Genomic DNA, 16,980 nt, shown 5'->3' on the forward strand with positions numbered 1-16,980 from the left:
GATAAGACTATTAACGTGGATTAAAAAGTAATTAAACAATCGAGGATTCTAAATCGCATACTAAGGTGAATTCGTTTGCAAGTCGGAGTGTGAGCCCTCAAAAACACCTTGATCGCCTTTTGCGAGGCAACAGGATCTGATACTCGAGGGGGTAGAGGAAGGATACCTAGTGCCGTACTGTTCTATTTTGTATTCTATAATAGTAGTCATTATGCAGGTATAATTATAGGTACTATTCATCATCATCATCGTCATCATCCCAGCCTATATACGTCCCACTGCTGGGCACAGGCCATTCTCAGAACAAGAGGGCTAGGTACTATTACAATTACATATTGCTGAATGTTAGTTAGTAGTTAATGTGGCCCCTCAAAAAGGTATTCTGTCCTCAAGGTAAAACTTATCGTTCAAAAGCAGTTCGCAATAATAAAATAACTTGTACTATTCATAAAATAAAATCACTAAATTAAACGGTTCAACTCACGACTATTAGCCAGAACCAGTTTGACTAGTTTCGATCGTTTCGGAAGATCTTTTTCATAGGTGGTGATTTTAAGTAATATTATTACATTCAGATTCAATAAGTTTATTTTCATCATCATCATCATCCCAGCCTATATACGTCCCACTGCTGGGCACAGGCCTCCTCTCAGAACAAGAGGGCTTGGGCCATAGTTCCCACGCGGGCCCAGTGCGGATTGGGAACTTTGCACGCACCATTGAATCGCTTCGCAGGTTTGTGCAGGTTTCCTCACGATGTTTTCATTCACCGCAAAGCTCGTGGTAAATTTCAAATGTAATTCAGCACATGAATTTCGAAAAATTCAGAGGTGCGAGCCGGGGTTTGAACCCACGACCCTCTGCTTGAGAGGCGATAGGTCAAACCACTAGGCCACCACGGCTTTCACGGAAGTTTATTTTATTCAATTATAATTATCGTGTTTATTTATGTCAAATATTAAATAGTGATATAGTTAAATGTCTATGTATTAAATAATGTACTAAGACTATGTTGCTAAAAGGTTGTTCAATGTTAAGTTGCATCACTGCACAGCTATAAAGACTTAACGGCGTCACCATGACGATAAAAGTGCAGTGATAAATGTTAATGCATTGGAGCTAGAAACGCATTTTATCTTTTTAAGAAAACTGCAACATTATTAGGTACTTTCCCAAGAGAAGCCTACATCTCTGTAAAATGGTGTGTAGGATTTGCTTTATGCAATTTTCTGGAAAAAAACTATCATATGTCGTTCCCTGGGACTTAAACTATCTGTACACCGAATTTCATCTAAAACAGTTCAGCGGTTTAGACGTGATGAGGTAACAAACAAGCAGACTTACAAACTTTCGCATTTTTCATATTAATACTAGTTTTTGCCCGCGACTCCGTCCGAAATAAAAAATATTTTCACCCTATTCTCAAACCTACCAAATACCCTATCATCATCATCATCATCCCAGCCTATATACGTCCCACTGCAGGGCACAGGCCTCCCCTCAGAATGAGAGGGCTTGGGCAATACCCTATACCCAAAAAAAAATAATAATCGGTCAAGTCGTTATCATCCCAGTAGTCCCATGATGGGACAACTCAATGGGACTAGTGGGATAGACGGGTTTTGGAAGAGTTTGGTTACAAACACTGTGACACGAGAATTTTTATATATTAGATTTATTTACATTTAGTGGGATTTATTTCAGTCATTTCGAAAAAACACCACTCTCTCTTCTGACGACCCCTGAAGAGGATTAGGAACGCCGTTAGATGTCAGGGTTCACCTTTATTTGCATTAAACAAATGTCACGTTCAAATTGTTTACCAAAGGCTCTGTTGTTAAAACAATTGTATTTTCACTCACATCACCGTAGGTTTGAAATAATAATGGGCGTTTATGTGTCAACACAAATGAATTAATACTGTTTATTTCGATTTCGATGGTATTTGCATTTGGATAGAGTTCCATTCAGTGTTCATTAACACAAGTTTCTAGGGATAATAATTCACATAGGAATCCTTGTACCGGATTAATTTCTTAAAGCTTGAGAATAGTACTTAAAAATAAAAGTAAAGGTGTGGGTGAGTCATAAATGTGTCGCAGAATTAGATTACTCATTTACTTCCTACTATAATATTAGAAATGCGAAAGTTTGTATGTTTGTTTGTTTGTTACACCATCACGTCTAAGCCGCTTAACCGATTAAGATGAAATTCGATATACAGATAGTTTACGTCCCGGGGAAGGACATAGAATAGTTCTTATCCCGGAAAATTGCATAGTTCCCGCGGGATAGTGAAAACCGAATCCTACGCGGACGGAGTCACGGGTAACGGCTAATTTACAATAAAACTAGAATGTTGTCTCTCGGGACTCGTCGGTTTTATGAAAAGATATGAAAAGAAAGAACAGAAAGAGATAACCGATCTTCTGTTTCAACTTCCGAACGACATTAGCAAATTCAAATTCATTTACTTAGTCATAAAATTCATATAAGAAAGATAGGTAATGTAAACATATTAGTTTAATTGTACCTCTCTATCTGTTAATTCTTCTATAATTTATAAAACTTTATTGCATAACGTTTTCATTTCATACACGAACGTGACATTCAGAGGTGATAACTTTACTTTGTTGTAGTGCGATGTTATGTTATGTACAGCGCATTAATTTTCTATAAATTTAATAGTAAGAAATGGAAAGAAAAACGGGTATTTAGCGAGTAGAACGGCCAACAAGCTAAGTAAATAAAATTTACCGAAAAACAAAGCGCGATAAAATCCGGAATACCTAAAGGTATCTTCCGTAGAACTAAAGTCATCGACATATCTACCTGTCTTCGAAAAATATGCAAGCTGAAGTGACAATGGGGTTGGGGGAGGAAAGTCCTCGAGTGGCGACCACAAACCGGAATATGAGACGTTGACAGGCCTCTCACTAGATGGAGTGATGTCGCAAGAGTTGTTTTTTATTGGGACGTTTGTTCAACAGTGAACGTCTTCTGGCTGAAGATGATGACGAATATGAAACTATTTTAAATACTAAATAAAATCGTTAGGTTAAACCTAAGTAAGAATTACCTAAACGCAAAAATAAGATTTGTGTATGATACTCTGAAGCCGTGGTGGCCTAGTGGTTTGACCTATCGCCTCTCAAGCAGAGGGTCGTGGGTTCAAACCCCGGCTCGCACCTCTGAGTTTTTAGAAATTCATGTGCGGAATTACATTTGAAATTTACCACGAGCTTTGCGGTGAAGGAAAACATCGTGAGGAAACCTGCACAAACCTGCGAAGCGATTCAATGGTGCGTGCGAAGTTCCCAATCCGCACTGGGCCCGCGTGGGAACTATGGCCCAAGCCCTCTTGATCTGAGAGGAGGCCTGTGCCCAGCAGTGGGACGTATATAGGCTGGGATGATGATGATGATACTCTGATACTTGATACATATATGTATATCCTGCAGCTTAGCTTCAGTAAAAAATATCTTCTTAGTGCTCCTCTATAATACACAAGAAACATGTCTGCCAAATTTTAAGACTCAAGTTCAGTTTAGTTATGCGCTGCCTGTCAGTCAGTTTCGTTACTTTGTGTAGACATAAAGTATAGATAATAAGAACTAAAGAGTCAAACCAAATTTCCGTTCGTTCAATCATTCAATCATACGCGTGAAGTTAATCTGGATTTAGTAAGCCACTGAAATGCAGAGACATTGTGAAATATTTGTACAATAATCATGTACGTATGTAAATAGGTGGGAAATGTTTTTTTTTCTTATTTTTATGTACAGCGTGTATTTTTTTTTACAACCACAAACTTTAAGAGAGAGAAAGAGAGAGGTAAATTTTAAGGGTAGTTGGTAAAGCTGTTTCGTTCACATTAATAATTAGATCTATTTGAATTGAATCCCGTAACAGAACACAATCTCGGGATTCTAAAATTTTTATCGTGGTTGTTATGTTACAATAGAGGTCTTAATAAACACACTTTCATACCGGGTGTGGCCTGTAATATGAGCAAATAATTAAAACATAGATCATACTCGTTAAACTGAACAACATTAGTTCAGCGACTTTTTAAAATAATTAGTTTTTTAATTTTTATTACACTTTTAAGTTTATTCGAAGAAGCAATGTAAAGCAAATGCTTGATGTTTGTAGCGTGACAGGCGACGTCAGTTAATTTTTATTCTAAACGTGACATTTACTGACGTGACAGCTGTCAAAGATACACTTGTACACAATAGTGTTCCAAAAAAAAATCAAAAATTAATTCAGATGTGTGGTGGTTACTGCTAAAATTAAAATTTATTGCAATATCGCTTCAGAGAGATAAAACCAACTTCTGGTTACTATTTGTGTTTGTATAAAAAATATACGCTGTTATAATATTACTTTATGATAAAAATAACGACTTGTTTTTTAGTCATGCTATGTAATTTAATTGTTTCTGCAAAATCCACTGACTTTATTACATTTTAAGTAACGATTTGGAAATTAAAGAGCTATAATGTTACATTGAAACCTGAAGAGTATAACTCATATACAAAATGTTGTTACCCTAAAAATAAATGATTTAATTATAGTGCGTTTGCAATAGGACTAGTGCATTTTTTTCCACCTTACGCTATGTTATTTCACACCAGTTGTTCAAAACATCTAAAATTACAATCCCAACAATAGTGGTATACCCTTTGTCTCACGTTAGACACTTTTTCATCCACATTTCACTTACTGGGTTACAATTCCAAGGTATCGCCTTCACCTCGTACTCAAGGTCGGTCATTATTTGTGCTTCCGTATTTTTTGTTATTTTAACACAGTTCAAAGACACGGTTAAGTACAAGAGCAAATATGGTGAAGGTAAAGAAATATCTGACAGCCGTGAGTTCTAGAACTTTATCGAAAATATAAAAAAAAAATACAAAAAGATTCCAAAAAACCAATCTTATAGAACTTTGTCGATGTTGTATAGTATATAATTGTTTTCTGTGTTTGGTGGTGGTACTGTTGGGACCGTTAATAAATCATTTTTCTTTCTTTCTTTCTTTCTTTCTTTATCTCTACTATAATGCAATGCAACATCCGGCGTTAGCCCATTACGAATTGTGAACTAGGTATACACACACAATGCGATTTTTGATAATACCTGCATTTTCCGCATCCTATATCATGATCATCATGTCAGCATCACGACCACTGCTGGACATAGGCCTCCCCCAAGGCTACATATTAATTTTATTTTAACTAATTTGGTTGAAAATTGGGTTATTTAATCTCTATCTTTCTAAAACGCTTTCGTCGTTGCATGTGACGTCACATGCAAGTACTTAAGTATTTTTCGGCCTTATCTTGAATTTCAAACTTTTAATAACTCTGTCACATGCAAAGGAAAGGTAGCCTAAATAGTATTTCTGTTCGATAAAATGCAGTGTCGAGTCGAGCTATAATTTATAAAAGTTATAAAAAAGAATATTATACAGTATCGATCGATACACACGCATACCTAATAACCTTGAATATTAAGCATTACGCGGTGCAATTGATGGATGATGAATGAATTGGGGCGGTGATGAATTTTAAGTTCTTTGTCTGAAATAATATCATACGTAACATATCTCAAATCGCTTAGCATTCGAGTAAGGTGTGTTTAACTGAACCATTGGCCTTGATAAACAAATAAAGCTACATGTTCTTGAATATAAACGCTAGCAAACCAAACGGTTGGCAAAACGTGTTTGTTTATATATATCTTTAAAGTACTTAAAAGTAAATTAATAATGTACCCAAGGTTTAATCAAAACGATGTACTGCTAATATTACTTCGACGTTTCGACCACATCGCAGCGACTATCAAAAAAACGTTGAGGTAATTTTAAATACAAAACGTTAACCCTGGGCGTGATTCTTAGTTATATAACTATTTTTAATATTAATTATAATTGAAAGTTGCGAAATTCAGAAATATTTTATTGAAAAGTCATAAAGGGTTGACGATTTAATAAACTTTTATTTTTTTATTCTTATACAGCTCATAGCTTTTTTCGGGCGAGAACCTCTGTCGACAGCATCACTATCTCGATTCTGCTTGTTTTTGTATCGTATGTGTGTACGAAAATCTCAATTTGGTTTACTAAATTGTAATTGTAATTTTAATTACATATATAGCTACTAGAGCATTGAATTTATAACCTAACATGTGTAAATTGGTTGTAATTTGTAAAATATAATCAATTAATACAGAATTACTTACAACTCTATGTACTTTTAGTCTGTGTACTTAAAATTATATTTCTAGGCATGTCCAAAACGGATTTCTTAAAACTAAATTTGGGAACTATCATTCCTAATCAAAATGTAATTGTCCCGTATAACTGGCGCCTAGTTCATTATTTAAGGCATACGAAAAAAAAACATATACATATGTCAGGACACTTGACACCTTGTTCTAGTTCCAAAGTAAGCAATGCTTGCATTATGGGTACTAGGCAATGGATACACACATACTTAAATGGATAGATTCATACTTTAAATATATATTAAGAATAAGTAAGAAACTTTTATGAATAATACAAAATAACATACAAAGACCTAACTTCACAACTTAATTATCCAACTGCACTTCGTACGCAACCTCGTCAAACCAGTTACAATTCGTTTAGTTACAACCGATACAGCTGTTAATTAATTCATTCTCTAGCCATATCAGGATTGTTGCCTGTTTTACTGGATCACTCAAACCCGGTTTAGACGTGCAAGTAAATGTTTATTGCATTACATCGTGGCGCTCGATAGACTACTTCGAATTCGTTCGCTTTACGGCCACGCAATGTAATCCAACTTGCACTGTTAACTGTTATACATAATACAAAAACTGGTGTAGGGGTAGCGGGAGCGGTTGAGTGTTCATAATTGGTGACATCCTGTGGGAGTATTGACAGGTGCTTTGAGTATATGGTATCCTAGTACCTTTTCTGGCTTGATTAACGTACTTTTTACGAACTATTCTATCATTTTTTTTTAGATTTTGTTACCCTAGTATTTTTGTTGACTTAATTGTCGCGTTTTACTAGGTTTTTGCATCATCTCTGCATATACGTCCCGCAGCTGGGCATAGGGATCCTCTTAGAATGAGAGGGCTTGGGCTGTAGTTTCTACCCGGGTCTACCGTGAATTGGGATTTTCACAAACAAGTCCACAGGATGATGTCATTTATCTGCTTTCTCCCTCTTTCCCCTGTTGCTTCCTTTTTTTTCAAAGATCACTATCATGTTGAAAGCCGCAATCGATAACTGAAGGATGTGTGCAACCACTTCCTCCTTCGTTAACGCGATCTCCGTTACCTACTATATGTGAAAATGTATCATTAGACATATAAATCTATTTGTTTATCAGTATAATTACGTTTTGATTTTATGTCTTCTAAGTTGCGCTTATTAGGACGGGAATGTATTTGGCATTAATGTCATCCTTAATTCTATCATTATCTAATAATAATTTATACTTACAGTTATTAAAAATGATATTAACTATGAGTTAATTAACTTACTTACGTGTATTTTAATTATTTAAAATACAATACAATACAATTACTCTTTATTGAAAATAACAATGTAGTAAGCAGTATTCTGCACAGAAGTGCATAGAGAAATAATTACAATCCAATTTATTTATTTAACATAGATCGTTCTCGAGAAACTGAACAACATTAGTTCAGCGACTTTTAAAAATAATGGATTCTTTGAATTTTCCTTTTTTTTAATTAAATACTGCTATCAATGTACGCCATCCTAGAACACAACTGACGTCGCCTGTCACGCTACAAACATCAAGCATTTTGCTTTACATTGCTTCTTCGGATAAACTTAAAGTGTAATAAAAATTAAAAAACGAATTATTTTTAAAAATCGCTGTACTAATGTTGTTCAGTTTGAGGAGTATGATTGTTTTAATTATTTGCTCATATTACAGGCCACACCCTGTATATTATAAAGATATAAATTCTGTGTCTATAAAATTATACTTATTAATAAAAATCTCCACTATCCCTGAACTTTTTCCTCCGGCAAATTGCATATATTGAAGATTATACCTTATTAATAAAAATGTGCTTACCACTATCCCTGAATCCGGCAAACTATTCTTGTTCTCAGCAACGCTGGATGACATTAGCTACTTGAAACGAGACTGATTGATTGACTCACCAACGCCCACGCGGAAAACGAACGGATTTTTTGATAGTTTCACGTGATAGGGAATTTATTTCTACTGCGACAGAGCCAATGTGCAAATTGTTTGTGTGTCACTGCCTATTAAAGAATCCTACTAATATTATAAATGTGAAAGTTTGTAAGTCTGCTTGTTTGTTTGTTTGTCACGTCTGAACCGCTGAACCAATTTAGATGAAATTCGGTGTAAAGATAGCCTGCGTCCCGGGGAAGGACAAATAGTTTTTATCCCGGAAAATTGCATAGTTCCCGCGGGATAGTAAAAAACGAATTCTACGCGGACAGAGTCGCGGTTAACGGCTAGTGGTTACTAAACCTAACTAAATCGAGATCTATCAATTTGATAAGCCTTATTATTATCTTGATGTTGGAAGACTTTGACTCCTATAATAAAATTAAGCATTTCTCAAATTAGGCAATCCATGATCTAACAATAACATTGGAACATTTCCAAACTGCACTGTAACCGCACGGATCCATTGACTCCATATACAGAAGGCTTTTTGTTTGAAGCTAAGCAACATGACAGAAGTCACGTAGAGCACTTGAATTGCAACTAAACCTGTATTTTAATTATCAACGTATCGATGCTGCTGCAGTTTGCCTTGGCAAGGATACCTACAAAATAATAGACGCGAGTATGACGACGAAGCTCTGCTAAACCGTATTGAGAAATATTGATGTGATATAATTTAAAGTTATACCTGGGCGATCTTTTTTTGTTAAATCGTGTTTTTTATTGAATATTGAATATACTTTATAAGTTAAAGCTTAAATAAATAAGTGGATATTAATTTTAACAGAGAAGATAATACTTATTTTAATAATTGTCTAATTGGTTAAAAAATAGAATACAATAGTGTGGAAAGAAAATAAAGAAAAATAGGTCTCGTACAAAACTTAAGACACCAACCAATCATAAGACAGATCTATCGAAACTACCGATGTTATTGCGTGTGAAACTTAGCCTCAGTAAAAACATACAGGTATACATACAGCAATGCAGGTTGTTAGGTCCACAAAAACTTAAAAAAAAGACCCAGAGATAAGATCCCGCATACCCAAATTTCGTCGAAGCCAAAATAAATAAATACACAATAAAAATGGTCGTGCAAAGAAAAATTTTACGCATGATGTCATATAAATGCAAAATACTTGCAAGATAAATTAATTAGAAACAGTAATTATTTGATGATACGATGCTATTAATGGTAAGCGACATTAAATTATTAAATTATGCGATTACGAAAAAGTCTATGTAGTCAACACAAATAATGAAAAGTATTTAATCTCATATAATTGATGCAGAAGATGCGTATCTGTTAAAAAAAAGTAGAGCAGGGACATTTAGAATCGGTTGGTCAAAGGAGCCGCTACTATTTTGGATCGATCAAATCTTTTTACGATAGATAGATTTTCAGAGATAATGAAATAATGAAAATTATTGGTCCTTATGCGCAAAACTTTATCACGATGACATTGTTTTGAGGCTAGTTTTATTGAAGAGTACGTTATCTTTTCCGGTATTCCATACTTGTGTATTGCTAAAATTATCTGCTTCGTTAGTTCCATTACGTCATTGTCCAGTGTCATCTGCATGCAATTTTAATACAGCGAGACGATTAATAATCTAATGAGCGTTCTTGCGAAACCTTGACGCATTCTGTTAAGAAGGAAGTGCCTTCCAGTGAATCATCTTCATCTTAAATCTTTACGATGTATCACTGTGTCAACAGGGTTAATAACTCTACCAACATTGCAAAATTAACCTACATTTATTTCAAAATGTTGAAAATCAACACTGAAAACAAAGAGACTAAGGTGCTGTTTCAAAACCCATTGATTAATTTTAACTGACGAATAATCCGTCAGTTAAATTTATTCAATGGATGGTGAAACAGGGGGTCGGTTAGAGAATTTTATAATTCTTTTGATAACTCGAAAAACTTAAACCGAATCTCCGTTATAATTATCTTACTAGTTTAATTATCAAACTGTTAAATCTTGAACATAAAATTAGCGCGAGGCTTGAGGTTTGAATGTCTCGATAAAGCGAAATAGACAGACTACTCACATAGTAAGCAGACTGGCTTTTGCCCGCGTATTTACTCCAGTAATTGAACTCTCTATCTCATGGGAATTTTGGGAAAGAGGATGTTAAAGGAAGCACTATACAAAATTCATCTTCGCAGTTAGTAGTATCGATTGTGCCTTAAATGTTTTGCCTTATACATCCCTGACAACATCCTTCGGTTTTAGGTAGTAATTTAACTTCTATAGCTTATAGTTCTAGATGCTATTATAAAAAAAAACATGAAAAATTAAATTGATTTAAGTAACATTACTAATACTCCTCTTCCTACTCTATAAATGTTTGATAGCATGGCCTTACTGGCTACTTAATTATCACTAAACTCAAAACCGGTCCTTATTTTCTGATTTGTTTACCTGCAGGGCTACTACGAAACTCGAAACTCGAAGTTCGTGTCGTGCGGTCTCTCTGATACTTTTGTATACTATTTAATACGAGAGCGAGAGGGACGGTACGATACAACTTCGAGTTTCGTAGTAGCCCTGCTGCGCCTGAATTGTTCTGATCAAGCCATCACGTTTAAAAAAAATACTTTCTCCTTATAGTTTGCAAGGATTTTAAGTAAGCGTGGTCTTTTATCTCTGTCCTTTTATTACTGCTTTTTGCTCACTAGAAACACTTGTTTGAATCGTGCTTTACTGCCCTGGCCTTAAAAACGTATAACGTCTAAATCCTCAACAATAGACTCTTTAACCCACTTATACCGATATTTATTCCGATCGTTTGCTACTAACCATTCCCGGAGGCACAAATCTTCTTCATACTACGTGACTAGAGCGCCGGTGAAATCGAATCCAACGTGATCATAATACTCAAGGGATACAAAATGCTAGGATTCATAAATTGGATCAGATAGCATTACTAATTTAATTAAAGCACGAAGGTTGCACGCAAAAAAGTAAACCGTATGTGTCAAGGGTAGCCACTTGAGCTTAGACAATGTCCTTAATGATAAATAACACGTGGATAGAAGCAAATGTTTTAGAATTTTGCAAAAATACGTACCAGTCCTTGTATCCTAGGAAACATTGTCACTTGTTCACTGTTCACTGATTGATCACAGCACGATAACTTGAACGAACACACACTATGCCGCTACGTGCGCGATAGTTGACGCGTGAGACGCGAGTGTCGGTCGGTGTCGTATTGTCGGCTGCGCGGGAGTGAATCATGGGAGGGGGAACTGCCCTTTATCTTTTGTTTTGCGGAATGCGTTGTGCACTGTGCAGTTCTGAAGACTCTACGTTTGCTATTTCTCTATCAACTGTGCGAGGCGGTTGTTTAGAGTGATATAGAAATATAATGTTGTGCTTGAGTTGCATCATGAAACGAACTCTATGTAGTTTGTAAGGGAACATATTTTTTTAAATTCTATTATAAGTACCTAAGATAAAAATAATAATTGGAATCACCGGATGGGATACAAAACCTTTTCTATCTATCTTTTCTATCATACATGATGTATGTTAATTTTATTGTTTTAGAGAACACTGGATATTTTCATAATTTTATTTATATTTATTTATACGTACGTAAAAACGTACCGTAGATAAAAACTTCAGTAAAATTCATTTATCCTTATAAATGGTAAGTAATAGATGGTAATTCATTTATCCTTTATCTATTATTTTTATTTTTAACCCCTGACGCAAAAAGAGGGGTGTTATAAGTTTGACCGCTATGTGTGTCTGTCTGTCTGTGGCACCGTAGATCTTAAACGGGTGGACCGATTTGAATGCGGTTTTTTTATTTGAAATCATGTCTAGCGATGGTTCTTAGACATGTTTCATCAAAATTGATTCAGCCATTTTTGAGATATTGAATTTTGAAGTGACAAAGTCGGGGGTTTTTCAACTTTTTGTTTATATTTGCACATACTATTTGTAAATCGTGCGTTAAAATCCGGGTTTTTCGTAAAGAGACTTCTTCATCTTCATTACCGTTACGCCCGACCTCGTATCCTAAAAAGGATTCAAAACATCGCAGACGATGACTAACGAGAGCAAGCGCATGTATTAGCAATATTTTGTCTACAATGCTAATCGCACGGGCAAGTGTATGAGCAAGCTCGCGCCACTGTATCAACGAAGACCTGGGATCATTCCTTTTATAGATTTTTCAATGGTTTATTACCTCGGTTTAAATACAGTTCTCTATTGGATGGCATAAAATATTTGATAGATAGTAGATATATTATTTGTACTGCAATATAAGATTAGATACATCAGTCCTGACATTTCATAGCTTGTGTATGTATTATTGCTTTAGCAATTAGCATATGCATACTCATCATTACGCATATTTTTTTTACACAAAAATTTAAAAAGCAAAAATACAGAAAGCATCATCTTCATGAAGAATAACGTCAAATAGCATAAATACAAAAAGTCACAATAATAAATTTGCATCATTACAAAGTGCATAACCACAATCACGAGCCTGATGCACTACGAGAAAAGGTTAGTTTCGTGTTAATATATATTTAGAAACTAAGGCGAGGTCGACGGAGGTCGATTTCTGCGTTGCTTGGGCGCTTCGTGCCTGGATATCATACTAACCTAACATAACGTGATCTAACCTAACCTAATATTTTGTTGTTCATTTATAACAAATAATCAATAGCCCAAACAATAATATGCATAATGTGTATTAGTCTAATACAAATTAGTCCAACTGAAATTATTCTAATAGCTAATATGCCAAAAAAGTAGTAGGCCAAAGTATAACTATGCGACAGTACTATTATGCCAATACAAATTATGCCAAATATTATTATTATTATATTGAAGGGGATCTCTTTAAATACATACTTGTACGTCCCATCATAGGGCACAGATCTTTTCTCAGAAAGAGAGGCTTTAGGCTGGTAGTTCCCACGCGGACGAGTGCAGATTGGGAACCTCACACACGCCAATAAATTTCTTTGAATACGTTGGTCTCTGCTGGTTACACTATCTTTAAATAAAATAATCCATAACGGGAAAACCGTTACAAAATCAGGAAATTTCTAGTTTGAGATAGCAATAGGAAAGAAATAGAATCGCTATTTACCAAGAAATAATTACCTATTAAATAATTATTAAGTGCAGATCTCATTATCTAAGTTGTGAGTAGAAATCATTATTTCTAATGCAGTTTTTAACGCATTTAATTTAAACGAAGTGCCTACAGTTGGCGCCCTAACATAATTATCCACTTTTCTATGCAACTAGTATGAAAAAGTGGATACATAAGTTAGGGAACCCACCGTATCTGCCCAGTTAATTGAATTTTCTTTACAAAGTATTAAAGTCGCTTCCCGCCGTCTGTCTGTACGTATGAAAACTTAGATATACATGTACTAGTAACCTTACTCTTCCCACACTTCAGTCTACTCGTGACTACGGCCACTGTAATGTGGCCGAAACGTCGAGGTAAATATTACTCGTGTGGTTAGCGTGATAAGTCCCGTTTGTGGTATTTTGACTATGAGTGAAAATCACGAACATTAAAAACTTTATAACCTAACTTTAACCAAAAATGATCGAGAATTAAGATAATTAATAGTCAATGAAAGAAAGAAAGAAAAGAAGAAAATAAGGAAATATTTTTTTTATAACAGCAATGACACATTAAGGCAAAGCAATGCGTAGTAAAACAGTGTAGACGTTCTTTCCACGCATCAAAATCCGTAGCATGCTTTACATTTTCATTAATAATTATATAATTCATATTTTTTCGCAAACAATTTACTTATTTTATTTTAAAGTGGCATTTGAGAATAAAAAACGTGAATTGCTTATTTTCATTGCCAATTACTTAGCCTTTCTAGGATTACGGCGAAATTTGGCAATTAACTGAAATTGTAGCTACACTGCGAAATTTCTTCCGAAGTAAACTAAGTCCTTATTATTTTCATTTACAAATAAATTGGCCCTTAATAATTTTAATTACATCTTGGGCGTAAAAGAGTCAGAATTTATTCGTTCTATGCTTAAAATGTTAAGTGAGATTAAAAATACCGATTGGTGACTTCATTGCATTTATATGAGTATTTCCATTCAATGGACAGCTTGAACATGAATAAAACATAATTAATCGGCTTAAAATAAGAACAATAGTACATGTTAACAAAGTCAAGGATGGTATCAGTTTACACAGATTGCTACGTGTGTTTTTTTTTTCGGTTTGAGTTGCCTTAAGGGTCAGAGACACTATGTCTTCGCCTTTGTTTACTTGTTTTTAGTTTTTAAATTTAATATGAGGTGCTTTTACAAGATGGGGGCGTGCAGTCGGGAAAAATCAATAGGGGTCGACTGGGAAAGGGTCGACTGGGAAAGCAGGACTTTTTAACTCGCAGCCAGTTGTGGCACATAGTTCGCCAGCTCTTTTGAAAAGATAGTAAGGTTTCTCAAAAACTTTTTTGATTAAGCGAAGATTTCCGGAAATAATCGCTCCCAACGTAGCAAAAATTGTGTCCGCCCCCTCTAATCTTGTAAACCGTTTGTCCAAAAAATATGCAAAAAATATGAAAAGGTAACGCTTAATAAATACTTTCAAAGAAAATTGGTTTCAACATGATCGGATATACCGTTTTTGAGTTATTGCCGAAAAACTGCGCTTCTCAACAAAAGGACGTAAGTGCCGTGAAGATACGCTCTTTTTCTGGTAATAGATTTTAAGACTGTAGTAAGTGTTTTATTTGTGTTATAACGCACATAATATTACTTGTTTTTTTCGTAGTGGCGTCGGAACCCTATCTTAGGCGGGTCCGGCACGCTCTTGGCCGGTTTTTTTTTAGGTTGTTCCTCATCGGTTTCGTCCTTGACTGACTCCTTTCATTACAATTTTAAGCCCCTTACACTAGCTACAAGTTTAGCTAATACATGTGTGTTACTACCCGACTCGACTACCCGAAGGAAAGTTATGTTTTTTCGAGCGTAGGTATGTTGGCTATTTCTTTGGTCCCAGTAACCTAAATGACTGGACAGTTTCCAACTTAATCTATAGCTCATAGAGTTTACTAATGCCCAATGAGCAGCTGCTAACAAACCGCTACGTTAAAATTCTTAAGCCTCTATTTTTTTTACCGATTTCTAGGTACAGCAGTAAGCAGGTGGTAGGACCTTGTGCAAGGTCCGCCCGGATTGCTACCACCATCTTGCTCGCTAATCCTGCCATGAAGCAGCAGTGCTTGCACTGTTGTGTTTCGGCATGGAGAGTAAGACAGCCGGTGAAATTACTGGCACTTGCGGTATCCCATCTTAGGCCTCTAGGTTGGCAACGCTTCAGCAATCCCCCTGGTGTTGCAGATGTTTATGGGTGGTGGTGATCTCTTACCATCAGGAGACCCACTTGCTCGTTTGCCATCCAGTACTATAAAAAAAAAAGTTTTTTTTTTCAATTTACCTGTGTCTTACACACGTCAATGTAAATGTCACATTTTTTTTCTAGTCACGCAACGAGATTAGTTCTAATTTTAGCATTTTAGCGCATCAAAGTGCATTAGAGACAACAGAATTATGTTGCACCTTAGACATTATCTAGCTATCTGGAGTACCTGTCTTCTAGATTACGTAAGAAAACACTTCGAGTACTTTAAGCGTTTTATGAGGCACTAGACTGTCCTTGATGCATTATCGAAACTTTGTTGTTCTATTTTATGCGCTTATCTATCGTATAACTGTTTTTATTGTGTATTATTCTTGTATATCTACACATAATAAACCGGAAATTATGACCAGCCTAAAGATAAATCAAACTGATTAATTAGAAAAAAAAAGATTTTCTGATTAAATGTTGTTATTGCAAAATAATAAAACCAAAGTCAATTCTTTCGAATATCTTTTGAAAAATAAAGCAATTTCATTGAATCTTAGTTTTATTGTCAGTTGAGATTCCATTTGCGAAAATACTACGCATGAGTGATATACGTCAGAAAAGTTTTCATTTACCGCCATGTTTGATGTTCACTTTGTATTTTTGCAAAGATTAGTTAGTTTTGTTTACAATATGTATGAAGATAAAGCAGTGTATATAACTTACCTAGTGCGATCCACGAAGACGCATAATTTTGTCAAAATTAGACATTAATGACATTGTAATAAGAACCACAGCACGCGTAATCGTAAATGACTCTATCTATATATAATTACGTATTAAAAAAACTCGTGTGCTGTTATTATGAAACTCGCCTATCGGCTAGTTCTTGGTTGTTTATGCTTCTCATTATATAACAGTCACACATAAACTACTCTTGTCATAGTAGTCTATTTAAGTTTGTAAGTTCTAGTAATAGTGGTAGACCTAGTTTGGATCTTTGATTAATCTATCGATCTAAATACCTTTTAAACGGGCATTTATATATTTTGGGGCTTTTGGGGGGCGAATAATCGATCTTTTTTTTTAATTATTTATTTACTCAAATAAAAAAACAAAAGAAGTACAGAAATACTTATAAATATAAACCTCTGCCAAACTGCGTAGCAGTTTGTTGGCAGAAAGTGTAAATTAAGTCTCTTCTTAGGGTATCTGTTTTGGTCTTATCTCTGGGAGCGGGAAATTTTTCTCTTTTAAAAAACATCGAAATGAAACTTTGGGGTTTCACTATAATGTCCATGGAAATTGTCTAACATGATAATTAGGTAATAATCTTCGCACTTACTTAATTAAAGTTAATGTATAATT

At 35.0% G+C, this 16,980-nt stretch overlaps 2 protein-coding genes across 5 annotated transcripts in view; one reads left to right on the forward strand and one right to left on the reverse strand.

Annotated features, from left to right (window-relative positions):
- The window catches only part of LOC141430689 (uncharacterized), a 31,096-nt gene extending 19,616 nt beyond the window's left edge, over positions 1-11,480 (reverse strand). Inside the window, exon 1 of the mRNA XM_074091539.1 lies at positions 11,320-11,480. Within this exon, the coding sequence (XP_073947640.1) occupies positions 11,320-11,343 (24 nt within the window). The 5' untranslated portion in view covers positions 11,344-11,480. The remainder of the gene's footprint in view (positions 1-11,319) is intronic.
- The window catches only part of Ac76E (adenylate cyclase type 2 Ac76E), a 200,061-nt gene that overhangs the window by 121,701 nt on the left and 61,380 nt on the right, over positions 1-16,980 (forward strand). The gene's annotated exons all lie outside the window — the stretch shown is intronic.

This window comes from Choristoneura fumiferana, chromosome 8, assembly GCF_025370935.1.
Source record: "Choristoneura fumiferana chromosome 8, NRCan_CFum_1, whole genome shotgun sequence".
In the NCBI taxonomy this organism is placed as follows: Eukaryota; Metazoa; Arthropoda; class Insecta; order Lepidoptera; family Tortricidae; genus Choristoneura; species Choristoneura fumiferana.